This window comes from Bufo bufo, chromosome 6 (genome assembly GCF_905171765.1).
Source record: "Bufo bufo chromosome 6, aBufBuf1.1, whole genome shotgun sequence".
NCBI lineage: Eukaryota > Metazoa > Chordata > Amphibia > Anura > Bufonidae > Bufo > Bufo bufo.
In genome coordinates, this window is record NC_053394.1 from 183,425,521 (window position 1) to 183,452,988 (window position 27,468).

The 27,468-nt window shown below is 43.6% G+C and overlaps 1 protein-coding gene across 2 annotated transcripts in view; it reads left to right on the top strand.

Moving 5' to 3' along the window:
* The first annotated feature begins 228 nt into the window (after positions 1 to 228).
* Positions 229 to 27,468, top strand: part of LOC121004318 (protein phosphatase Slingshot homolog) — a 230,107-nt gene continuing 202,867 nt past the window's right edge. For both annotated transcript variants that reach the window (XM_040436503.1, XM_040436504.1), the window contains exons 1-3: positions 229 to 406; positions 18,222 to 18,259; positions 18,343 to 18,502. In XM_040436503.1, the coding sequence (XP_040292437.1) occupies positions 344 to 406; positions 18,222 to 18,259; positions 18,343 to 18,502 (261 nt within the window). In that variant the 5' untranslated portion in view covers positions 229 to 343. The remainder of the gene's footprint in view (positions 407 to 18,221; positions 18,260 to 18,342; positions 18,503 to 27,468) is intronic.

Sequence of the window (27,468 nt, forward strand, 5' to 3'; positions counted from 1 at the left end):
CCGCAGCAGTGTGGATAGAAACATGCCACATGCACTTGCGGCTTTGTGTTTTCAGCTTTTGGGAGCTGCCAACATTGCCTGCACCATCCCTGAGTATCGGCACATGGAGGCCTGCAGCGCTGCCCACAGTACTTCCCTCCATGTACGGGCATGTCACTCTCCGAAGACTCGCTTCCCCCTCACATACCTCTCCAATGTCCGGGCTCCTCCTTCAAGGGGCTGGCCAGCTCTCGCTTCCTGATTGTTTGCAGGCAAACTAAGAAAGCAATAAAGACACCGAAAGCCAAGAAAGTCCAAGGGAGAGGCGGCCAGCACTGGCGGAGACAGGGAGCGGGGTGTCAACATGGCGCTTTTCACCCTGCAGCTATCCTCTCTAGAGGAGGGGTCTCGCTCCACACCTGTCCAGGTAATAACGGGGCTAATGGGGGTCCCACCCTTCATGGTGTGCATACATTTACTGTATTTCTGTGCCATCACATCATATACATGCCTAACAGGCTATTATAGAGATATAGTCATACATTTGTAATGGTATTACCATGTCATGCATATCAGTACAGGTAAGGGGGATGTAGGCATATATTAATATACTTATTTTATATCAGGGATAGTATTAGTATTGGTACAGGTAATGGGGAATGTGTGTGTGAGGCCTCGTGCACATGACCGTATGTATTTTGTGGTCTGCAAAAAACGGATCGGCAAAAGATACGCATCACATCTGTGTGCATTCCGTATTTTGTAGAAAAGAACAGCTGGCCCCTAATAGAACAGTACTATCCTTGTCCGTAATGCAGACAATAATAGGACATGTTTAAAAAAAAATTGCGGAAGGGAAATACAGACATACGGAAATGGAATGCACACGGAGTACCTTCCCTTTTTTTTTTGCGGACCCATTGAGGGTATAGGTGTCAGGGTTGGCAACCATCCAGAAATTCCTGGATAGTCTGCAAAAATAGGGGAAATGTGTCTGAGTTTTTTGAGGCTGGTGGTGTTTGAGCAGGTCACTTTGACGGTAAGTCTCAGCATTTTAGCGCTCCCAGTAAATGCTGGTAACGTGTTCAGTATTAGTATCTCTGACCTATAGACGTGTATTACTTATAGGGGCACATTTTTTAAGACTGGTATTTTAGATGCCGGTCTTAATAAAGCCCATCGCTGGCGGGGGATCCACTGGAGTCATGTAGAGGCGCAGGCCTTTTCATAACTTCAGCGCATTCAGCGCCGCTTCTAAATGTAGGACAGCTTCCAAACTTTCACATTTAGGCCTCTTTCACACTACCGTTTTTCTTTTCCGCTTGGCGGGCCGTTTTTTGCGTTCCGTATACGGAACCATTCATTTCAATGGTTCCGCAAAAAAACCAGAATGTACTCCGTATGCATTCCGTTTCCATATTTCCGTTTTTACGTTCCATTGAAAGATAGAACATGTCCTATTATTGCCTGCAAATCCCGTTCCGTGGCTCCATCCAAGTCAATGGGTCCGCAAAAAAATGGAACACATACGGAAATGCATCTGTATGTCGTCCGTATCCGTTCCGTTTTTGCGGAGCCATCTTTCGAAAATGTTATGCCCAGCCCAATTTTTTTCTATGTAATTACTGTATACTGTATATGCCATACGGAAAAACGGAACGGAAACTGAAGCACAACGGAAACAAGAAAACGGAACAATGGATCCGTGAAAAACGGACCGCAAAACACTGAAATAGTCATACGGTAGTGTGAAAGAGGCCTTGGACCTTTTTCTACGCCTGAGGCATAGAAAATGGTGAATGAGACAGGCTCATTCCCTTCCCTGCCCACGCCACACCTACTTTTTTTAGACCTTGTATGAGCGGGGAGAAGTCGCAGATTGCAGCGCAACTAACTGTTGTGCCACAATCTGCACCTGAAATACGCCTAAATTAGGTGTATTTCAGCATGATAAATAACCCCCATAATCTTTATAGTTCATTATACTTTTCCAATTTGTCCATAAAAATGTAGGCTGTCCATGATTTTTGAATAAGTTGTCATAGTATATAAAGCCGAAAAAAGACATTTGTCCATTCAGTTCGGCCTGTTATCCTGTAAGTTGATCCAGAGGAAGGCAAAAAAAAAACAGGAGGTAGAAGCCAATATTCCCCACTTAACCTCTTCAGGACACATGACGTACCGGTACGTCATGTGTATTTCCGATCACTGCCGCCCAGGGGACGGTGATCGGAACCTGATGCCTGCTCAAATCATTGAGCAGGCACCTTGGCTAAATGCGCCGGGGGGTCCCAGTTCAGACCTGCGGCTTTTACCTGCGGTTTGCGGCGGCGATCGGCGGTGCCATCGGGTCCCCATGCTCTGTAGGGGGGACCCGATGGCATGGAAGGCAGCGCAATGCCTAAGGAAGGCATCGCGCTGCCTTCCGGTGACGAGCCTGTGAGATCCAGCCCCCTGGATCTCACAGGCCGGAAGCTGTATGAGTAATACTCACTGTATTACTCATACAGCATATGCATTCCAATACAGAAGTATTGGAATGCATTGTAAAGGATTAGACCCCCAAAAGTTGAAGACCCAAAGTGGGACAAAAAATTGTGGAAAAAAAAAGTTTAAAAAATAAAGTTTCCCCCCCCAAAAATTTAAAGTTTCAAGTAAAAATAAACAAAAACGTCATTTCCCCAAGTAAAGTTAAAAAAAAATTGGTAAAAAATAGGGGGGGGGGGGGGGGGGTGGCCCTATAAACATATCACATGACCTAACCCCTCAGATGGAACACCATAAAAAATAAAAACTGTGCTAAATAAACCATTTTTTTGTCACCTTACATCACAAAAAGAACAACAGCAAGCGATCAAAAAGGGCGTTTGCCCACCAAAATAGTACCAATCTAACCGTCACCTCATCCCGCAAAAAACGAGCCCCTACCTGAGACAATCGCCAAAAAAATATGGCTCAGAATATGGAGACACTAAAACATGTTTTTTTTTTTTTATTTAAAAAATATTATTGTGTAAAACTTACATAAAAAAAAAAAGTATACATATTAGGTATCGCAGCGTCCGTAACAACTTGCTCTATAAAAATATTACATGATTTAACCCCTCATGTGAATACAGTAAAAAAAAATACGGTGTAAAAAAGCTACTTTTTGACACCTTACATCACAAAAAGTGTAATAGCAAGCGATCAAAAAGTCACACGCACCCCAAAATAGTGCCAATAAAACAGTCATCTCATCCCACAAAAATCATACCCTACCCAAGGTAATCGCCCAAAAACTGAAAAAATTATGGCTCTCAGACTAAGGAAACACTAAAACATGATTTTTTTTTTTTGTTTCAAAAAAGAAATCATTGTGTAAAACTTACATAAATAAAAAAAAAAGTATACATATTAGGTATCGCCGCATCCATGACAACCTGGTCTATAAAAATATCACATGATCTAACCTGTCAGATGAATGTTGTAAATAACAAAAAATAAAAACTGTGCCAAAACAGCTATTTCTTGTTACCTTGCCTAAACTAGTACCAACAAAACTTCCACCCTATCCCGTAGTTTCTAAAATGGGGTCACTTTTATGGAGTTTCTACTCTAGAGGTGCATCAGGGGGGCTTCAAATGGGACAGGGTGTCAAAAAAAACAGTCCAGCAAAATCTGCCTTCCAAAAACCTTATGGCATTCCTTTCCTTCTGCGCCCTGCCGTGTGCCCGTACAGTAGTTTACGACCACATATGGGGTGTTTCTGTAAACTACAGAATCAGGGCCATAAATATTGAGTTTTGTTTGGCTGTTAACCCTTGCTTTGCAACTGGAAAAAAAATTATTAAAATGGAAAATCTGCCAAAAAAGTGAAATTTTGAAATTGTATCTCTATTTTCCATTAATTCTTGTGGAACACCTAAAGGGTTAACAAAGTTTGTAAACTCAGTTTTGAATACCTTGAGGGGTGTAGTTTCTAGAATGGGGTCATTTTTGGGTGTTTTCTATTATGTAAGCCTCGCAAAGTGACTTCAGACCTGAACTGGTCCCTAAAAACTGGGTTTTTGAAAATTTCTGAAGATTTGCTTCTAAACCTCTAAGCCTTGTACCGTATATACTCGAGTATAAGACGAGTTTTTTGGCACATATTTTTGTGCTCAAAAAGCCTCCTCGTCTTATACTCGAGTCTAGGTCTTAGCTCCGGTAATACAGGCAGTGCGGGGGGCGGCGCTCACTCACTGACGTCACGCGCCTGCGCCTCCTAGTGGGAGAAGGCGCGTGACGTCAGTGAGTGAGCGCCGCTCCCCGCACTGCCTGTATTACCGGAGCAAAGACAAAGTAAGATAACCACAGTTAGGCTACTTTCACACTAGCGTTGTTTTAATCCGGCGTTCAATTCCGACACTGGAACTGCCCGCCGGATCCGGAAAAACGTGTGAAAACGGATTACATTTGAATCCTGATCAGGATTTTGATCACAATGAAAAAATGCATTGGAAAAAACGGATCCGCCATTTATGGACTTTAACTTTTTTTTCACTTTTTTCGGGTTTAACATGCAAAAGCCGGATCCGTTTTGACTGAACACACAGTGCCAGATCCGGCGTTAATGCAAGTCAATGGGAAAAAGGCCTGATCCGGCGTTCAGTCAAAGTGTTCAGGCTTTTTGGCCGGAGGTAAAAATACTGCATGCTACGTTTTTCTGAAAAGCCTGATCAGTCAAAAAGACTGAACTGAAGACATCCTGATGCATCCTGAAGGACTGACTCTCCATTCAGAATGCATGGGGATAAAACTGATCAGTTCTTTTCCGGATTTGAGCCCCTAGGACGGAACTCAGCGCCGGAAAAGAAAAACGCTAGTGTGAAAGTACCCTTAAAGGTTATTAATTAGTTTAAATATACTGCTGTGAGCGCCGGGGAGGGGGATCTGTGGATGGCACTGTAGGGGGATCTGTGGATGGCACTGTAGGGGGATCTGTGGATGGCACTGTTTAGGGGGGAGATCTGTGGATGGCACTGTTTAGGGGGGAGATCTGTGGATGGCACTGTTTAGGGGGGAGATCTGTGGATGGCACTGTTTAGGGGGGAGATCTGTGGATGGCACTGTTTAGGGGGGAGATCTGTGGATGGCACTGTTTAGGGGGGAGATCTGTGGATGGCACTGTTTAGGGGGGAGATCTGTGGATGGCACTGTTTAGGGGGGAGATCTGTGGATGGCACTGTTTAGGGGGGGAGATCTGTGGATGGCACTGTTTAGGGGGGAGATCTGTGGATGGCACTGTTTAGGGGGGAGATCTGTGGATGGCACTGTTTAGGGGGGAGATCTGTGGATGGCACTGTTTAGGGGGGAGATCTGTGGATGGCTCCCTGTATTTAATGCAGAGTGTGTGTGTATATAATGCACACACTCTGCATTAAATACAGGGAGTCACCCTCTTGCAGATGTGTGTATATATTGTAGAGTGTGTGCATTATATACACATACACTCTGCATTATAGCTGCATTTCCCACCCTAGTCTTATACTCGAGTCAATAATTTTTCCCATTTTTTTTGGGGTAAAATTAGGGGGTCGGCTTATACTCGAGTATATACGGTAACATCCCCAAAAAATAAAATATCATTCCCAAAATGATCCAAACATGAAGTAGACATATGGGGAATGTAAAGTAATAACTATTTTTGGAGGTATTACTATGTATTATAGAAGCAGAGAAATTTAAACTTGGAAATTTGCAATTTTTTAATTTTTTTGGGTAAATTTGGTATTTGTTTTATAAATAAATTATTTTTTTTTTTACTTCATTTTACCAGTGTCATGAAGTACAATATGTGACGAAAAAACTCTCAGAATGGCCTGGATAAGTCAAAGCGTTTTAAAGTTATCACCACTTAAAGTGACACTGGTCAGATTTGCAAAAAATGGCCTGGTCCTAAGGTGAAATAAGGCTCTGTCCTAAAGGGGTTAAGGGTAAAAAAATTCCTTCCCGAATCCAATCAGGCAATCGGAATAACTCCCTGGATCAACGACCCATCTCTAGTAGCTATAGCCTATAATATTATTACACTCCAGAAATACATCCAGGCCCCTCTTGAACTTTTAGTGAACTCGCCATCACCACCTCCTCAGGCAGAGGGTTCCATAGTCTCACTGCTCTTACCGTAAAGAATCCTTTTCTATATTTGTGTACAAACCTTCTTTCCTCCAGACGCAGAGGATGTCCCCTCGTCACAGTTACAGTCCTGGGGATAAATAAATGATGGGAGAGATCTCTGTACTGACCCCTGATATATTTTTACATAGTTATTACATCTCCCCTCAGTCGTATTTTTTTCTAAAGTGAATAACCCTAATGTTGATAATCTTTCAGGGTACTGTAGTCCAACCATTCCAGTTATTACTTTAGTTGCCCTCCTCTAAACTCTCTCCTGCTCTGCTATGTCTGCCTTGTTCACAGGAGCCCAGAACTGTACACAGTACTCCATGTGTGGTCTGACTGGTGATTTGTAAAGTGTCAGGACTATGTTCTCATCACGGGCATCTATTCCCCTTTTGATGCAACCTATTCTTATTGGCCTTGGCAGCAGCTGCCTGACACTGGTTTTTACTGCTTAGTTTGCTGTTTATTAAAATTCCTAGGTCCTTTTCCATGTCAGTATTACCCAGTGTTTTACCATTTAGTATGTACAGGTGACTTGCATTATTCCTTCCCATGTGCATAACCTTACATTTGTAAGTGTTAGGCTGGTTTCACACGGGCGTTGCGGGAAAAGATGCGGGTGCGTTGTGGGAACATGCGTGATTTTTCCCGCACTATTGGAAAACATTGTAATGCGTTTTGCACGCGTGTGAGAAAAATCTGCATATTTGGTACCCAAACCCGAACTTCTTCACAGAAGTTTGGGTTTGGGTAAGGTGTTCTGTAGATTGTATTATTTTCCCTTATAACCCGATCGTTTCCTAGCAACCGTGCGTGAAAATTGCACTGCATCCGCACTTGTTTGCGGATGCTTGCGATTTTCACGCAGCCCCATTCACTTCTATGGGGCCTGCGTTGCGTGAAAAATGCACAAAATAAAGCATGCTGCGATTTTTGCACGCAACGCACAACTGATGCGTGAAAATCACCGCTCATTTGCACAGCCCCATTGAAGTGAATGGGTCCGGATTCACTGTGGGTGCAATGCGTTCACCTCACGAATTGCACCTGCACGGAAATCTTGCCCGTGTGAAAAAGGCCTTAACCCTCATCTGCCACTTCTCTGCCCAAGCCTCTAATTTATCCAGATCCATCTGTAGCATTATACTGTGTGTGTATGTATATGTGTGTGTGTATATATGTGTGTGTATGTATGTGTATATATATATATATATATATACATACATACATACATACAGGGTGGGCCATTTATATGGATACACCTTAATAAAATGGGACTGGTTGGTGATATTAACTTCCTGTTTGTGGCACATTAGTATATGTGAGGGGGGAAACTTTTCAAGATGGGTGGTGACCATGGTGGCCATTTTGAAGTCGGCTATTTTGAATCCAACTTTTGTTTTTTCAATAGGAAGAGGGTCATGTGACACATCAAACTTATTGGGAATTTCACAAGAAAAACAATGGTGTGCTTGGTTTTAACATAACTTTATTCTTTCATGAGTTATTTACAAGTTTCTGACCACTTATAAAATGTGTTCAATGTGCTGCCCATTGTGTTGGATTGTCAATGCAACCCTCTTCTTCCACTCTTCACACACTGATAGCAACACCGCAGGAGAAATGCTAGCACAGGCTTCCAGTATCCGTAGTTTCAGGTGCTGCACATCTCGTATCTTCTCAGCATAGACAATTGCCTTCAGATGACCCCCCAAAGATAAAAGTCTAAGGGGGTCAGACCTTGGGGGCCATTCAACTGGCCCACGACGACTACTCCACTTTCCAGGAAACTGTTCATCTAGGAATGCTCGGACCTGACACCCATAATGTGGTGGTGCACCATCTTGCTGGAAAAACTCAGGGGACGTGCCAGCTTCAGTGCATAAAGAGGGAAACACATCATCATGTAGCAATTTTGCATATCCAGTGACCCTCTTAGACTTTTATCTTTGGGGTCATCTGAAGGCAATTGTCTATGCTGTGAAGATACGAGATGTGCAGCACCTGAAACTACAGATACTGGAAGCCTGTGCTAGCATTTCTCCTGCGGTGTTGCTATCAGTGTGTGAAGAGTGGGAGAAGAGGGTTGCATTGACAATCCAACACAATGGGCAGCACATTGAACACATTTTATAAGTAGTCAGAAACTTGTAAATAACTCATGAAAGAATAAAGTTACGTTAAAACCAAGCACACCATTGTTTTTCTTGTGAAATTCCCAATAAGTTTGATGTGTCACATGACCCTCTTCCTATTGAAAAAACAAAAGTTGGATTCAAAATGGCTGACTTCAAAATGGCCGCCATGGTCACCACCCATCTTGAAAAGTTTCCCCCCTCACATATACTAATGTGCCACAAACAGGAAGTTAATATCACCAACCAGTCCCATTTTATTAAGGTATATCCATATAAATGGCCCACCCTGTATAATAACATTTAGGTTTGCAACCCTGATGGATGTGTAATATACTTAATTTATAACTATATACATATATAACATACAGTTTAATGGGATTGGAGTTTACCACCCTCTCCACTCCATATATGCGTATGCTGCTGTGGTTATGGTATGTAGTGTTGTCGCCACATGACATGCAGTAGTGCTAATGAGTACCAGTACAGAATTACAGACCACTATGATGTAATTCTCACAGCGTCTGACTGGAAACTTAAAGGGGTTATGCAGCGGTTTTATGTTGATGATCAGCTATGCAGCGCTGCTTCCTCTTCATTACACTACACGTTGTCTCCCTTGCAGTGAGTACTTGTAATTGCACTCGCATCCGAGACGAACAGTGTAATGAACACAAAACTCCTGCTCAACCCCTTTAAAGTGGCTCTGGAAAAAAACTTAAAGTGGGCTTGTGTTGTAGGCAGTTCCAAATTGACAGAAGGTGGGGTAACCCAAGTAGGCCAACAGAAGTAGGCAGAACCAGCAAGACCATAGTGCAGCACAAAATACCGCCCCAGCTGTACCAAATACCACAGTGCAGCAAAAAATACCGCATTGGTACCTGATGCTCCTAAGTTAATTTAATGCTGAAAGCATCAGATCTTTATCTACCCAGCCAGAAGCCCCCATGGGCATTGGCCCTCCGGGAAATTTCCCTTTAGGGTCTATGGAAAGTCCCCCTCTGAATGCTACTGTGGCTGACAGCCCCTGTTACTGTAATACATGATTATGGGATGCTGTTGCTATAGTGCATTATGCATTGTGCATTTTCAGTTTCATTAAATCAGGCTGGCAATGAAGACTCCTTTGGTGGGTGTAGCATCATACAGGTGGTGGAAATAGGAGACTATGCAGCAAGATGGTCACGTCCAGAAAGCGGTGCCCATGAGGCCAGGTTAAATGTGTTTTTGTACAATCAGGAGTATTTTACTGTCTTGCTTGAGACAGATGAGCCTTGTGTGAGTGGGTGACTAGGCCTGGAGCAGTTCTCTGCTTCAGGAAAGTAGGTTTGACTATTTGTTATATCTTCGAATGTATATTACTTGTGTGGAGAAGAAAAAAGTCAACAGGACAAGAGATTTATCAAAACTGGTGCAAAGAAAAACTGGCTTAGTTGCCCATAGAGGATTGATCCTTTGATTTTCCAAAGGAACTCTGAAAAATGAAAGTTGGAATCTGATTAGTTGCTACAGACCTCTTTTTCGGCCACCTGCACACAAGTGCGGGAGAACATGCATAAGATCTGCACAAATTTCCGTCGGATTTATGTGCATTTCTGCAGCATATCCGCACCAAAATCCGCAATTTCCAATTGTGGATTTTGGGGCTGATTAGCTGCTGTTTTGCTGAAGATCACTGCCTTCAACAAAAAAAAAGCTGCCTGCCCCCCCCCCCCCCCCCCGTTCCACCAGCTGCCCCCCAGTGCCACCATCTACCCCCCCTAGCCATGTCCCCAGTGCCAGTACTTACCTTTCCTGTAGGGGCGCCGCTCCACAGCTCCTCCGTCTTCTCCTGACGTCACACATCGTCAGGACATAGTGCGCGCTTACGTGCACTATGTCCTGACGATGTGTTAGAGCTGAAAGTGCAGCGCAGTGTGAGCCGGCGGGTGACCACGGAGCGGTGAGTAATAGCAAGCACTTCACTCCTGCTCCGTGGTCACATGACACAAACGAATCCTCGATGCAAAAAAATTTCATCAAGGATTTTTTGTGTGTTGAATTACTCGATTCCATCGAGTAATCGTTTCAGCCCTAGTGGTGACAGATTCCCTTTAAGTCCCTTTTTCCTTTGTATCAGTTTTGATAAATCTTTTTGTCATTCGTGGGTGGGCTTTCCTCTGTGTGTATGTAATATATATATATATATATATATATATATATATATATATATATATATATATAAAATTTATATTTATTTATTTTTTTCACTCACCGGTAATCCGGTTTCCTGGAAGTCTCCATGACAGCACAACCTGAGAACTATCAAAGTAACTTAGGGGGGTACTACAGCACCTAGGACCTTGCGTCCAAAGGCCAAGTCCTCATTGGCAAATACGTCAACCCTATAATGTTTGGTGAAGGTGTGAGCCCTCTCCCAAATGGCTGCTCTGCAAATTTGTTCTAACGATGCATAGGCCCTCTCAGCCCAGGAAGTAGAGACCGATCTAACTGAATGGGCTCTTAGGGACGGAGGAGCCTCCTTACTGGAGGCTTTATAGCCCTTGGAGATGGCACACCTAATCCAGCGGGATATAGAGCTTTTTGACGCTCTTTTACCTTTATTTGGGCCTGCAAACTGGACAAATACATTTTTCTCAATACGCCATTCTTCTGTGGCGTCTAAATAATGAAGCACAGTACGCCTAACATCTAAATGATGGAATCTAGATTCCTGCTCGTCTTTAGGGTTAGGAAAAAAAGATGGGATGACTATATCTTGTGACCTACGAAAGGAAGAGACCACCTTGGGAAGAAAACAAGGGTCTAACTTAAAAATGAGCTTATCTTCCAGTACTTCCCAATCAGCACAATCCGCCTTATCAAAGGGGTATAGTCTTTTCAGGCCACGTGGAATAAAGGAGCCTCTCTCAGGCTTATCCCATTCCGCCCTTATCATCTTTTGGATATTGTCTGGAACAGGGAACACCGACCTGTGTCTTTCTCCTAAACCCCCATAAATCTCCTCTTGGACTGACTTTGGTTTTTTAGGGACCTCCATTCTGGCTCTGATGGTTCTGATTAATTTGTCAATGTCCTCTGCGTTGAAGAGGAACCTCCTATATTCACTATTCTCCTCCAATTCTATGGATCTAGGAAGAGTCTCAGTGTCCAATAGGTCAGGGTTAACTGAGTCGAGGTCACTACCAGAGTAGTTGGGATCTCTGGAAGAGGGTGGTCTGTGGCCGTGGTGAGGCTGGGGTCTAGGGGAGGCAGGAGGGTTCCTAGAGGCCAGAGCTTACTGGACCTCCACTCTGACTAGCGTCTTAATCTCCTCCATAAGACTGGATGACTCAGACTTCACAATAGCGGAGGTGCAATCCTTACACAGCGGCTTAGACCCAGGGGAAGGAAGACGCTTAGAGCAAACGCCACACCTTCTGGGCCTAGCTTTAACAGAGGAGGTAGACTCCTTTTCTCCCTGTAATACACAAGGGAAGAAAGGGTCAACCACAGCAGGGCAAACATAAAAAATTACCAGGTACCAGCAGGCTACTCACACCGCCCAGAGTGGTGGTAGGGGCGCTCCTCTCTCCAGCTCCCGTCCACATGAAACGCTGTCAGCAGGCAGGGTGAGAACGCAGGGCACAGTGCAGGAAATCATCTCCTGATTTGGCGCCGGTCGCGGCCCGCGTGACATCACGACGTAGGCCACGCCCCTGGTGTACGACATCATCATCCGGCGACTGGAGGGAAGCGCGTCATAGCATCGCTCCAGCCGCCCATACCACGCTGCATCAAGCCCAGCTGGGGCCGCCGCAGAGGGAACTTCGCCGTGGGCTTCATGAGCAGGGGAGACCCGGGCACAGACCGCACCTGGAGGAGGGAAGAGCCCGACCCCGGAACCGACCTCTGGTCTGCAGGAAACCACAGGTGATGCCATGCCACAGCAGGGCAACATAGAGAAAAAAAAGCTAGGGAACCCAGAAGAGCTCCCAGCACCTCTCTGGCATTCCTTCCTTTTGACAGGACAGGAAAAAACACTGGCGATGAGGGGAGGGGGTAGAGTTTTTAACCTCTGTGCCTTCCTCTGACAGGACAGGACAAAAAACACAATCTCAGGTTGTGCTGTCATGGAGACAATATCTATCTATCTATCTATCTATCTATCTATCTATCTATCTATCTATCTATCATCGGTATAAAACACTTGGAAAACCCTTTAACTTTTTTTTTTTTTAAGCTGGCCTACTATAAGAACTTCCATAGATCAGTAAAAAAAAAAACAGACTGGCTCCTTGAGTGGACTAACTTGAATAGTCTATCTGTCTGCTTCTGTTCTACTCCCACACATTAACACTACCATAGTCTGGCACTATATTAGTTATGCCGAGTTTACACTTTAGTTGTTTGGTCAGTTATTTCCATCAGTTATTGTGAGCCAAACATAGGTACAGGTCAAAACCACAGAACAGGTGGAAGTCTTTACATTACAGCCTCTTGCACGCAGCCGTTGGCCTGGCGTTCCGTGCATCGGGGACTGCAATATTGCGGACCCGCTGTATGCGGCCGCAATTCGGGCAACGGCCGTGTGCATGAAGCCTACATCTGATGTCTGAGTAGGCTTCACTAATGGCTTAGGTCACAAAAACTGATGAAAATAACTGACAGGTGATTGAAATGTGAACTTGGCTTAAAGGGGTTATCCAAGACTATAAAAATGCTCCCCCATATGCCGGGCCCCTCACATTGAATATACTTACCTGGCTCCCCAGTCTCTGCCCTGCTCCTGGTCACTGCACCGCTTCTCCCCGTGCGCGAATGAAAACATCCTGTGGCGGGGAAGGGGGAGGGGAAAGCTGCCAATGGCAAACTGGGACGAGCCTCCCTAGCATTGCAGGTGTTTTCATCCGTGCACGGGGAGAAGCTGCTGCGGCGGTGCGGGGAGCCAGGTAAGTATATTCAATGTGAAGAGCCCAGCATATGCGGGGTGGGACGTTTTATAGTCTTGGATAACCCCTTTAATTTCTGCTTATAGGCTGGTAGATCCCATTTAGGAAACAGTGATCCAGGTAATTATAGTAATTAACATCCATTGTGTTTGAAGGACTCTTTTAGGCCCCTTTCACATGAGCGAGTTTTCCCATGCGGGTGCAATACGTGAAGTGAACACATAGCACCCGCACTGAATCCTGACCCATTCATTTCAATGGATCTGTACAAATGAGCGTTGTTTTTCACGCATTATTTCTGCTTGGCGTGAGAATCGCAGCCTGTTCTGTATTTCCTGTTCCCATAGAAGGGGCTTCAGTGAAATAAGCATTGCATCCGGATGTAATGCGAATGCAGTCTGGGTGCAATACATTTTTCACTGATGGTTGCTAGGAGATGTTTTTTGTAAACCTTTTATTCATTTTTTTTCACGTGCCTGAAAAAAACGCATCAAAACTGATTTTACCGCGCGCAAAAACTGAAACGCTGAACGCAAATGCAGACAAATCTGACTGAACTTGCTTGCGAAATGGTGAGTTTCACTGAACGCACCCTGAACGCATCCTGAGCCAATCCGTATCGTTCGTGTGAAAGAGGCCTTAGGGTGCTGGCACACAGTGCAGTTCTGACATGCATTCAGGATGCAGTTTTTTATTGTGGATAGCCAAAATGAATTAAATTCCCACTATGCAGAACACCAGGGTTTAATGATGCTGCTAAACTGGCTAAATGGAAAACTGCATCCTGAATGTATGTCAGAACTGCACTATGTGCCAGCACCCTAAGGCCTCTTTCAGACGAGTGAGTGTCATGCTCTGGACTTACAGCACAGCACCCGTCCTGAACCTCCAGCACCGCTGGGGTCGCATAAGCATTATATTGATTTATGATGCTATGTAACCCTTAGGCCCCTTTCACACGGGCGAGTATTCCGCGCAGATGCGATGCGTGAGTTGAACGCATTGCACCCGCACTGAATACCGACCCATTCATTTCTATGTGGCTGTTCGCATGAGCAGTGATTTTCACGCATCACTTGTGTGTTGCGTCAAAATCGCAGCATGCTCTATTTTGTGCGTTTTTCACGTAACTCAGGCCCCATAGAAATGAATGGAATTGCGTGAAAATCGCAAGCAAGTGCGGATGCGGTGCGATTTTCACGCACGGTTGCTAGGAGACGATCGGGATGGAGACCCGATCATTATTATTTTCCCTTATAACATGGTTGTAAGGGAAAATTAATAGCATTCTGAATATAGAATGCATAGTAAAACAGCGCTGGAGGGGTTAAAAAAAAAATAAAAAAAATAATGTAACTCACCTTAGTCCACTTGATCGCGTAGCCGGCATCTCCTTCTGTCATCTGAGCTCTGTGGAGCAACAGGACCTGTGGTGACGTCACTCCGGTCATCACATGATCTTTTACCATGGTGATGGATCATGTGATGACCGGAGTGACGTCACCACAGGTCCTGTTGCTCCACAGAGCTAAGATGAAGACAGAAGGAGATGCCGGCTACGCGATCAAGTGGACTAAGGTGAGTTTTATTATTATTATTATTATTATTATTATTATTATTTTTTAACCCCTCCAGCGCTGTTTTACTATGCATTCTGTATTCAGAATGCTATTATTTTCCCTTATAACCATGTTATAAGGGAAAATAATACAATCTACAGAACACTGATCCCAAGCCTGAACTTCTGTGAAGAAGTTCGGGTTTGGGTACCAAACATGCGCAATTTTTCTCACGCGAGTGCAAAATGCATTACAATGTTTTGCACTCGCGCGGAAGAATCGTGCGTGTTCCCGCAATGCACCTGCACATTTTCCCGCAACGCCCGTCTGAAAGAGGCCTTAGTGGTCTGGAATATATTTGATAACACTGGAATAATGCTGTCTGTGTTAGCCAATACATTCCAGAACAGTAACTTTTATTTATTTGTCGATGGAGCCTTATGAGAGCTGGTGTTTTTGCAGCATAGGAAAAGACAATTCTATTTTCGTGGGCTTTTTTTTTTTTTTTTTTTACATTGTTCAAAGGGTGGTTTAAAAAAAACATTATCTTTATTGTATGGGTTGTGGAGAACATGGTGTTATCATAAATGTTTTTTTTATTTTTTACTACTGTTACAAAATAAAACCACTATTTTATAGGAAAAAAATGGTTTTCTTAATTTTTTTATAATTAGTGGACACCCAAGTACTGATGGTCAGTGGTCACATTCCTTTTTAATTCCTATCCCCCACCCCCAACAAAAAACTAAAACTAAAATAATCAAAAGCACTGATGGTCTCAGACTATAGTACTCATCTTAGAGTGTTAACCCATACACCCCACAGAGTGTTTGGTCATTAGCCGCTAACTAACTTCAGTGTGGGTATATTATACTTACCCAGGGGAGTACACACCTATATAGTTTAGAATATACATAGTTGAGTATGTATGTAGAAAAATTCACATGGATGGACACACAAAGTGTGTCCACCAGAAGCCTTGCACCGCCTCCCCAACCAGATTGATGGTCAGTGGTCACATTTGACACATTGTAATTCCACTGAGCCTAGGTGCTGATGGTTGGGTACTAGTTGAGCATGTTGCCCTCCATGGTCATGGTCAGCCCCCCTAAAACTACTTCTTACCTCCCTTTTTAGTAAGAAGACTTACCAGATCCAAAATAGTGGCAAGTAGCTTGAGAGGTAGGGGACCTGGCTGCTTGGATGAAAGTGCGTCTCGGAAATATAGTCCAACAGCTGAGGTCAGAGTGGCAGAATGTCCAAGCTTCCCAAGCTTTATACCATCTGAACTTCGGGCTTTCAAGGCTGGAGCAGGAGCAGGTGCAGGTAAGGCTGAGTTCACACTTCAGTTATTTGGTCAGTTATTTCCATCAGTTATTGTGAGCCAATACCAGGTGCGTATCAAAACCACAGAACAGGAGGATATCTTTCTATTACACCTGATCTCTGAGTAGGCTTCATCACTGGTTTTGGTTCACAATAACTGATGGAAATAAGTGACCAAATAACTGAAGTGTGAACTCAGCCTTTCCTGCACCTGCTCCTGATAAATGTGACCAGCATCAAGACAGTAAGCACTTTCACTGATTGAGTGACGTTATGTGAAGCGGTGGTGATGTAGTTATGCGATCTACAGGGATTGCTGCAGAAGATTACAGGGGTGTGTTTGGGGGGGTGGTGATGTGATGTCAGCGCTGTCCCACAGCAGCCCCTTAACCTGCAAAGGCAGTCTGGATGTGAGCAGCAGCACAGGTTCCACCCCCTGTCCTCCCCTTCCCTGATTTTTCGCACCAAAGATTAATTCCTCCCGAAAACTTGACGCCGGCGCCAAACAAAGTCGGGGGAGAGGGAAAAAACAAGGCGTGGGTGCCAATTTGGAAATGGATATGTTGGTTCAGCAAAAAATGATATTGCCAGAATCAAAACAGGCAAATTAATCAAATGAATATGATTAATCGCCCAGCCCTACTGTAAATGCTATCATACTATTAGTATATTGTTGGCCAAACCTCCTTTTCACATCTGACAATCTAATGTGTATAGGGAGCTCTGAACTCTCCTCTTACATATGATATCTAAGGAGAAAATCATTCAAATTGTATTTTTTACAGTCCTTTTGTTCTCCCTGGAGATAAACCATCCTCATTGGTGTCTGGTAGCATTTTCGATCTCTCATCCCATTGGAAACGCATATACTCTACACTGAGCTGAACCAAGCATGTATGTGTAAAGGAGAGTTGGGAGAGAGCTGTTGGCCAAACAAGTGCGATACATCACTGATGGATCACATGCTACTTGGGAATATGTCAATGCTAGGCCAGTCGTTCTCCATGTAGAAGTTGACAGGCGATTTGTGCAAGCCCAGTTAAGACAACCTGGGACCATGGAGTCAGGTTCGAGTGTTAGGAAGCAGGTACAGTAAGTATAAATCTCTTCACAGGTAACGATGGGGTGGGGAAGGATTACATTTTTTTTTTTTTTTACCCCCTTAAGAACTATGAATCTGTGTTTTCTGCTTCAGTTGCTGGTCACAGTTGGAGCATTTGATGGCTTCAGAAAATGCATAATGGATATGTATAGTGTTCTTGTTCTAAATCTTGATCCAATCTGCTTGTCACTTAGGGCTGGGAAGGACGATTTTCCTTTTTACGATATACTGTTACATGCATGGGTTTCCTGCCTTTCATGGATCAACAAGCAAAAACTATTTTCTAATGTTTAATTATACTCCATACTAGGCCTGCACAATATATCGCCAAAGCAATCGCCAATTGGCCGACCTACAAATGCTGCAATTGTATTACCATATTTTTCGCTTTATAAGACAAACTTGGCAGTGCGTCTTATAAAGCGATGGTTGACTTTTTACGTGGCTGACACGGATGTATCGCCGGCCGCTATGCTGCACAGCGCGGCCGGCGATACATCAGTTACTGTGCGGGGAGGGAGGAGGGGCTGGAGGCAAGTCGTTATTTTAATGATCAAATGTTCTTATATTTATTCTATTTTATTTATCTGTTCTGTGCAGTGCTATTAAGAAAATGGCAAGTTTTGTATTTTGTACTTTTGCAGTAATGCAAATATGTTGTTTAGTAAAAGATGTTTTATTTTGAAAAACACTGTGCATTTCAGTTCTTGAGTTAAGCATAACTACATTTCAGCATTATCAGTAATTTCTGTGTGCTTTTGCCTTGAAAATCCAAGCAAATAGACCTCTAGCACAATTCCCTTTAAAATATCGCATCGGATATCGTTATCGCAGTTTTTAGGGCCCTAATCGCAATCGCACAAAATTCCCATATCGCGCAGCTCTACTCCATACCTTCATCCACTTCTCCAACTTGATAGACATATGTCTTTTTTTAATGTGACTGTTACGAAAGTTTGTTGGAGATCACAATATTTTAATGTATACCTTTTGTAGAAAACCTTTGTGTATATTACTTCTGATTTATTGTTTTTTTTATTAGGATGATGAAAAAAACAGGAGGAAGCGAATGCAAAGACGGTGAGAGAGTATTTATCATTCTAAGCTGTCCATTTGTAGTCTGTATTTAAATCCTCAACTTCTTTCACTGGTTTTCCTCACAGGCAGAGCTTTGTCATGGTGAAAGGGGCTGCTCTTCTTCTGCAGGAAGAGGGTGAACCGGAAGGGAATGACAAACTCCCTCAAACATCAGGCCCTAGTGAGCAGGAGCTCCACCTACAGTCTATGTTGAGACTACTTCGGGAGGAGGATACCTTGAAACTGGTGATAATCCCTGACTTGTCAATGTTTTTTTTCTTAAATTAGTCATATATGCCCCAGTTCTGGACTGTGTAGTGAGAGGGAAGTAATGGGCACACAGGTTTGGTGTGAATTGTATAATCTCTTTTGGCCAGCAGTAGATGGTTATGATTGCAGAGGCCTCTAGACACATTTTAGATTGCATTGTTACCTGGACCCGAGACTCCCTTCAATGTCCTTGGAAGCAGAAGAGTCCACTCTGCTGTTTACTCTAGATTAGATTAAAGCTGCGCTGAACAATAAACTATTGTTGCTCTGCTCATTATTTTATTCAAAGTATAAAAAAAGTGGAATTACTCCTTTGTAGAGGTCCAGGTGACCATACACAGTCAGACTGTTTGACCTCATGTAACAGGCTCTAGATGCAATTAACAACATGCAAGTTTTTTTTTTATTGCCTCATTAAAGAAGCATATTAACGCTGTCAGCACTGTCTAAAGGCAGCCATACGCATCAGATAGAAGTAGGGTGTCAGTTGAACGATCGTTACACATTCGGTTTCCCCCTATTGCTTATTATAGTCAAGTAGTCCATACAAGAATGATTATAGTGGGCAAATAATGAATCGTGGTCTTGTTTCCCCATTTTGTGGGATGGCATTTACCAGATGTTTGCTAGAAGTTCGCCTGGTTGTACCACATACACTAAACCACCAGTGTCTTTCGAACTGAAAATATTAACAGCGGTCAACTTGTTTTAAGATGATGATCATTGACCGGCAGCCGTTTAAAATGTTTGTTCATTGTAAGTGAATTGGGCTGCTTTCACATTAGCGTCAGCAGGGTCTGGCAGGCTGTTCCAACAGGGGAACAGTCTGCCGGACCCGTAATAATGCTAGCCCATGTGTGTTGCAGGAAGTCCGCTCCGGCCCCATTAATTATAATGGAGACGGGCGCACTCAGCAGTTTTCGTTCCGGCCACTTCATGGCATATTTGCTGGGTAGCAGCTAAATCTCGTCTGGTCCCCATTAAATCTCGACTGGTCCCCAGTGTTCCCAGCCGGAACAGCCTGCTGGATCTGTTTACCACAAATGTGAAACCGGCCTAAGAAGATGTGTTTTTAGGGAACGCCTAAAACTGTGGTTGTTGGGAATCAACCTAATTGTTTGGGGTAGCGAATTCCAGAGAATTGGTTCAACTCGAGAGAAGTCATGAAAATGGGAGTGAGAGGGTTATGGTGGCTGTTGGTCATAAATCATTGCCGAATGGATAACACAGGTATGGAGGTACACAGACATGAGGGAGGAGATGTGGAAAAGAGGCTAGAGCACTGTGGAGATTTTTGTGGGTGAGAATAAGCACTTTTAAATTAAATCCTATAGTGTGTGGGCAACCAGTGCAGTGATTTTCATAGGGCAAAGGCATTGGAATAGCATTTAGACAGACTGCCTGGCTGCAGCATTAACCCCTTCAGGACCCTGCCATTTTTCACCTTAACCCCTTAAGCAGGGCCGGATTAAGAGCATCATGGGCCTGGTGCTGAGGATTTTGCTGGGCCTTTTTATGGAACTGCACTCAGTGTCTTAATTACATATATATTTTATCGATACCATTAAAGTATTTTGTTCCTGCAACTACCCCTTCATTTGGCTTCTATCTTGGCAACATGGAGGGGGACCACGGGAGGGGGACCCTGAGGGTGGGGCACCCTCAGGGCACTATAGTGTCAGGAAAACCGCTTTGTTTTCCTGACACTATAGTGATCATTTAACATGACTATGAAGATTACTGTTTTCTAGCTGCTGTGGACTGTGGACAACAGCAGCTAGAAACAGTCATTTCCATAGAGCTGTGTTATGATTTATGGACACAGCACTCAGCATGCTTAGCCAGTCAGATAGAAGGCCGGCTAAGCATGCTGAGAGCTGTGTCTAAATAACATAACACATTAAAGGGATTCTGTCACCAGGTTTGACCCCTGTCAGCTAAAAATATGCTGATGTTCAGGGCGTCTTCACGATTCATAATGTGGGCTTATAAATGTCATCTGTGGGCTTATTTAGCTAAAAAACAGCTTTTACTAACCTGTCAGTCAAACAAATAAGGTGCCCAAGGGGATGTTAATGAATGCAAGGTGTCGGCCGCACCCACCGCCGTTCGTGCCCAGCGCCGCCTTTCCGGACTTCTGCGTCGCCTCCTAATCCTCTGTGCCGCCTCTCGCTCTCCCTCCCTCCCCCCTCCTCCTGCTGTAAGATCTTGCGCATACAGGGGTTGAGCGAAGTGCCGGCGCATGCGCACTTCGCTGTAAGAAGCCAAATGGAGAAGTCTGCACGGGCGCATCAGGCAGAGCCCTGTGCGCAAGCGCGAGATCTTACAGCAGAAGGAGGGGGGAGGGAGGGAGAGCGAGAGGCGGCACAGAGGATTAGGAGGCGGTGCAGAAGTCCGGAAAGGCGGCGCTGGGCACGAACGGCGGTGGGTGCGGCGGGCATCTTGCACTCATTAACATCCCCTTGGGCACCTTATTTGTTTGACTGACAGGTTAGTAATAGCTGTTTTTTAGCTAAATAAGCCCACAGATGACATTTATAAGCCCACATTAGGAATCGTGAAGACGCCCTGAACATCAGCATATTTTTAGCTGACAGGGGTCAAACCTGGTGACAGAATCCCTTTAAAGAAATTACTGTTTCTAGCTGCTGTGTACTGTGGACTGTGGACTAGCAGCTAGAAACAGTAATTTCTTTAATGTGTTATGTTATTTAGACTGAGCTCTCAGCATGCTTAGCCAGTCAGTAATTTCCATAGTGCGGTTATGATTTATGGACACAGCTCTCAGCATGCTTAGCCAGCCTTCTATCTGGCTGTGCTTCTTGAGTCACAGTCCACAGACTCAGAAACAGCCAGATAGAAGGCTGGCTAAGCATGCTGAGAGCTGTGTCCATAAATCAGAACAGCACTATGATTGCCCTCCCTTCCAACTGGATGAGTTTATCTGATACCTGCCCTGCTCCAGAAGCTCCTGCTGTCTCACGGGCTGGTGTGGCTGAGCGCTGTGGGCCATGTGCTGGTCGAAACTGCTGAGTAGGTTGTACACAGCGCAGCGTGCAGGAGGGATAACCGCGGGCGCACTGAGGTCATATCCGGCGGGCCGGCATTACAGGAACCGCACCAGCTGCTCTGACGTCCTGCCGCCGGATATCCTGTGACGTATATCCGGCGGCAGGACGTCAGAGCAGCTGGTGCTGTTCCTGTAATGCCGCGGCCCGCCGGATATGACCTCAGTAGTGATAGGAAGTTCGGATCTTTCAGATGAATCGGTTCATTTGAATCAGCTCATTCAAATGAACCGATTCATGAATCGGATCTTCGGTTCACTTGGTGAGTCACTGACTGCTGAGCTGACTCGCAAGTGAACTGAAGACTCTAGGTGCCGGTGCGCATGCGCAGATGCTATCCATTCGATTCACTTGCTGCTGCTGACTCAGTCGGCTCTTCAGCTCTCTAATGAGTGAGTCCGGATCAGGAAGAGTGATTGATTATAGTGATAGTGAAGGGAAGCTGAGGCTGACGCCGGACAGGAGTACTCAGGACAGGAGTCAGGAGCTGTCACTGTGGTGTGCATTGTTGTCTGTTGTGCATTGTTACCCACAGGGACAACAGTCTGACACTGACAGTAGTACAACGAACCAAGTGAAGTGAAATGTGAATGCACGCACAGGGAAAACTATGTGCTGAATTGATAACAGTATTATCCCCACTTAACGGAATCCATAAAGGAGATGTGAACCCACCCTTAGTTATATAGCTACTGAATGAGATGCCTTTAACATATTTATCTCCTGAGAAGCCAATTTGATCCTAAAGGGTTAATTCAACCTGTAATCTAAACTCTGTGTCATCTGTCACTTCTCTTATCTCTCTGCTCCTGTCAAAGGCGTACATAGAAATCACTGGGCCCCATAGCAAGAATCTAAATTGGGCCCCCATTCCCCTTTTATAGCCCCTCCCACTACCCATTCCAGGCCTCTCTCTTTGTTCCATGAACTATGTTCGCTGCTGTTTTATAATTTATGCCATCAGGGCCGGATTGGGATTACAAAACAGGCCTGGCGCACAAAAGAGGCATAATAGATACAGTGTGTACAGATGTATAGTGTATACAGCAGTGTACTGATATGTGAGGTACGAGGTATAATATATGCAGTGTGTTCAGGTATATAGTATATACAGCAGTGTACTGATATATGAGGTATAAATTACAGCTCGTACCTCACATATCAATCCAATACTGTATATACAATATACCTATACACACCATCTATTATACCTCGTACCTAACATATCAGTACACTGCTGTATATACAATATATCTATACACACTGCATATATTATACCTTGTACCTCACATATCAGTACACTGCAATATATATTATATATCTGTACATATTGCATCTATAATACTGTTTAATATATGCAGAGTGTGTGTATATGTGTGTGTGTGTATATATATATATATATATTATATATAATGTGAGGCATACAAGGTATAATACTGTAGATGCAGTGTTTATAGAAATATGTGGTCAGTTATACATTATAGTCACTGTGTGTGTGAAGTACATGAGGTAGTGGCCACTGTACCTGTCTGAAGTATTATACATGAGTGAGCAATGAGTAAAAACAGGGCATGGAGGGGGGGGGGGGGGGGGTAAATGATGAAAAGTGGAGGACCTCCTCTTACCACTCCATTCCAGTCTGTATGGATCAATGCAGAGCTGATTGTGAACTTCAAATACTTGCTGTTAGGGGTTGAAGGATCTGTGATGATGTCATCACAGGTCCTGGCAGATGTACCTTTGAAACCTAGGAACTACACCATTTTTGGTGCAGTTCCTTTGCTAGATTCTGCAGGACCTGTGATGCTGAAGATGATGTCATCACAGGTCCTGGCAGATGCACTGTTCTAACCTGGGAACTACACTTTACACTGTGCAGTTCCCTTACAGGACCTGTGAAGTGCTTGCCTTGCCTCAGCTCTGATTGGTTGGTGGGCAGGGAGGGGAGGGGCTGGCAGAAGCAGCTTCCACTCTAGGATCATATTACGCTCCTCCCGAGTCCCTCCCTCAGGCTCCCTGCTGCCAGCGTGAGGTGAGCGTCTCTGCATTGTCTGTGTGCTATGTGACGCTGCGCTGTGTACAACAGAGGACTTTTAACCCTCCCGACGGCCTTTTGGCTGGCAGATGGGCCTATTTTATGGTAGGGGCCTGGAGCTGCAGCTCCATCAGCCCCTACGTTAATCCGGCCCTGCCCTTAAGGACTCAGCCCTATTTCACCTTAAGGACTTGGCCATTTTTTGCAAATCTGACCAGTGTCACTTTAAGTGCTGATAACTTTAAAACGCATTGACTTATCCAGGCCGTTCTGAGATAGTTTTTTCGTCACATATTGTACTTCATGACACTGCTAAAATTGGGTCAAAAAAGTAAAAATTTTTGCATAAAAAAATACCATATTTCCCAAAAATTTAGAAAAATTAGCAAATTTCAAAGTTTCAGTTTCTCTACTTCTGTAATACATAGTAATACCCCCAAAAATTGATGACTTTACATTCCCCATATGTCTACTTCATGTTTGTAGCATTTTGGGAATGATATTTAATTTTTTGGGGATGTTACAAGGCTTAGAAGTTTAGAAGCAAATCTTGAAATTTTTCAGAAATTTACAAAAACCCAATTTTTAGGGACCACTACAGGTCTGAAGTCACTTTGCGAGGCTTACATAATAGAAACCGCCCAAAAATGACCCCATTCTATAAACTACACCCCTCAAGGTATTCAAAACTGATTTATCAAACTGTGTTAACCCTTTAGGTGTTGCACAAGATTTAATGGAAAATAGAGATACAATTTCAAAATTTCACTTTTTTGGCAGATTTTCCATTTTAATATTTTTTTTTTTTCCAGTTACAAAGCAAGGGTTAACAGCCAAACAAAACATTATTTATGGCCCTGATTCAGTAGTTTACAGAAACACCCCATATGTGATCATAAACCGCTGTACGGGCACGCGGCAGGGTGCAGAAGGAAAGGAATGCCATACGGTTTTTGGAAGGCAGATTTTGCTGGACTGTTTTTTTTTTTTTTTTTTGACACCATTTCCCATTTGAAGCCTACCTGATGCACCCCTAGAGTAGAAACTCCAAAAAAGTGACCCCATTTTAGAAACTACGGGATAGGGGGTCAGTTTTGTTGGTACTAGTTTAGGGTACATATGATTTTTGGTTGCTCTATATTACACTTTTTTGTGCGGCAAGGTAACAAGAAATAGATTTTTTGGCACTTTTTTTTTGTTATTTACAACATTCATCTGACAGGTTAGATCATGTGGTATTTTTATAGAGCAGGTTGTCACGGACGCGGCGATACCGAATATGTATACAATTTTTTTTATTTATGTAAGTTTTACACAATGATTTCATTTTTAAAACAAAAAAAATGTTTTAGTGTCTCCATAGTCTAAGAGCCATAGTTTTTTCAGTTTTTGGGCGATTATCTTAAGTAGGGTCTCATTTTTTGCGGGATGAGATGACGGTTTGATTGGCACTATTTTGGGGTGCATATGACTTTTTGATCGCTTGCTATTACACTTTTTGTGACGTAAGATGACAAAAATTGCTTTTTTTACACCGTTTTTTTTTATTTTTTTTTTTTACGGTGGTCACCTGAGGGGTTAGGTCATGTGATATTTTTATAGAGCCGGTCGATACGGACGTGGCAATACCTAATATGTATACTTTTTTTTTATTTATTTAAGTTTTACACAATGATTTCATTTTTGAAACAAAAAAAATCATGTTTTATTGTTTCCATAGTCTAAGAGCCATAGTTTTTTCAGTTTTTGGGCGATTATCTTGGGTAGGGTATGATTTTTGCGGGATGAGATGACGGTTTGATTGTTACAATTTTGGCGTACATACGACTTTTTTGATCACTTTTATTACCTTTTTTGGGAAGTAAGGTGGGCAAAATTTCAATTTCATCATAGTTTTTTATTTTTATGGCGTTCACCGTTCGGGTAAAGTAACATGACCGTTTTATAGATCAGGTCGTTACGGACGCGGCAATACCAAACATGTGTAGGGAATTTTATTTTTTTCATTTTTAATCGGTGATAAATGTGTTTTTTGATTTTTACTTTATTTTCACTTTTTTTCACTTTTTTTTGGACCCAGACCCACTTGGTTCTTGAAGATCCAATGGGTCTGATGTCTGTATAATACAGTACAGTACAATATATATTGTACTTTACTGTATTTTACACTTTGTCTGAACAGATCTATGCCTTTTAGCACAGATCTGTTCAGCACCATGGACAGCAGGATGCCTGAGGCGGCGTCCTGTTGCCATGGGAACCTTCCCCTTCTGCTCAGTACTAGTCAGAACTGCGCAGACGGGGAAGGGTAAGGATGGGGCTGTCGGGGGGCTGTCTGGGGGCTCTCTCCCTCTCCATCGGGGGGGGCTGCAAAGGCACTGCAGCCCCCCCGATGGGAGAGGGAGGGAGCTCCCTCTTACTGTTAACTTTTTCCATACAGCGGTCTGTACGGACCGCGGTATGGAAAGGGTTAAACAGCTGACATCGCATCATCGATGTCAGCCGTTTATACCAGGGTGTCAGCAATGTGCTGGCACCCTGGTATACCCACTGTACACCAACGATTTTTTTCAAGGGGAGGCGGGCGGGGGATCGCGATCCCGCCTGCCGCACCGCCCCCACTGCCCACACCCCCCCCCCCCCTTTCCCCCCTGCACCACCCGCCGGCAAAAAATCATGCAGGGGTGCGGGGGGGGGGGGTGTAAAATCCATATTTTAGGGACCCTAAAGTTTCTGATCCCCGCAGTGGATCAGAAACCGCGGGGATCAGAAACTGCAGAAAGCGCAGCAAACCGCAAGTCTGAATCGACCTGCGGTTTTCTGCGATCGCCGATACGGGGGGGTCAAATGACCCCCCCCCCCCCCCCTGCGTTGTTACGGGATGCCGGCTGAATGATTTTTTTTAACCCCCGGGGTCCCGGAATCCCGATTTAAAGTTAGGACGTACCGTACGCCCTTAGTCCTTAAGGGGTTAAGGACCAGGCCGTTTTTTTAAAATTTGACATGTCACTTTATGTGGTAATAATTTTGGAACGCTTTTACTTATCCAAGCCATTCTGAGATTGTTTCTCGTGACACATTGTACTTCATGATAGTGGTAAATTTCTGTCAATATTTTTCATTTTTAGTTTTTAACCTCTTAGGGACCGGGCTCCTTTTCACCTTAAGGACCAGGCCATTTTTTGCAAATCTGACCAGTGTCACTTTATGTGGTGATAACTTTAAAACGCTTTGACTTATCCAGGCTATTATGAGACTGTTGTTTGTTGTCACATATTGTACTCCATGACACTGGTAAAATGGAGTAAAAAAAATTCATTTTTATTTATAATTATATTTTAAAATTTGCAAATTTCCAAGTTTCAATTTCTCTACTTCTATAATACATAATACCTACAAGAAATAGTTATTACTTTACATTTCCCATATGTCTACTTCATGTTAGGATCCTTTTGGGAATGACATTTTATTTTTGGGGGATGTTACAAGGCTTAGAATTTAGAAGCAAATCTTGAAATGTCTCAGAAATTTTCAAAAACAAACTTTTTAAGTACCAGTTCAGGTCTGAAGTCACTTTGTGAGGCTTACATAATAGAAACCACCCAAAAATGACCCCATTCTAGAAACTACACCCCTCAAGGTATTCAAAACTGATTTTACAAACTTTGTTAACCCTTTAGGTGTTCCACAAGAATTAATGGAAAAAAGAGATACAATTTAAAAATTTTCACTTTTTTGGCAGATTTTCCTTTTTAATTTTTTTTTTTTTCCAGTTACAAAGCAAGGGTTAACAGCCAAACAAAACTCAATATTTATTGCTCTGATTCTTTAGTTTACAG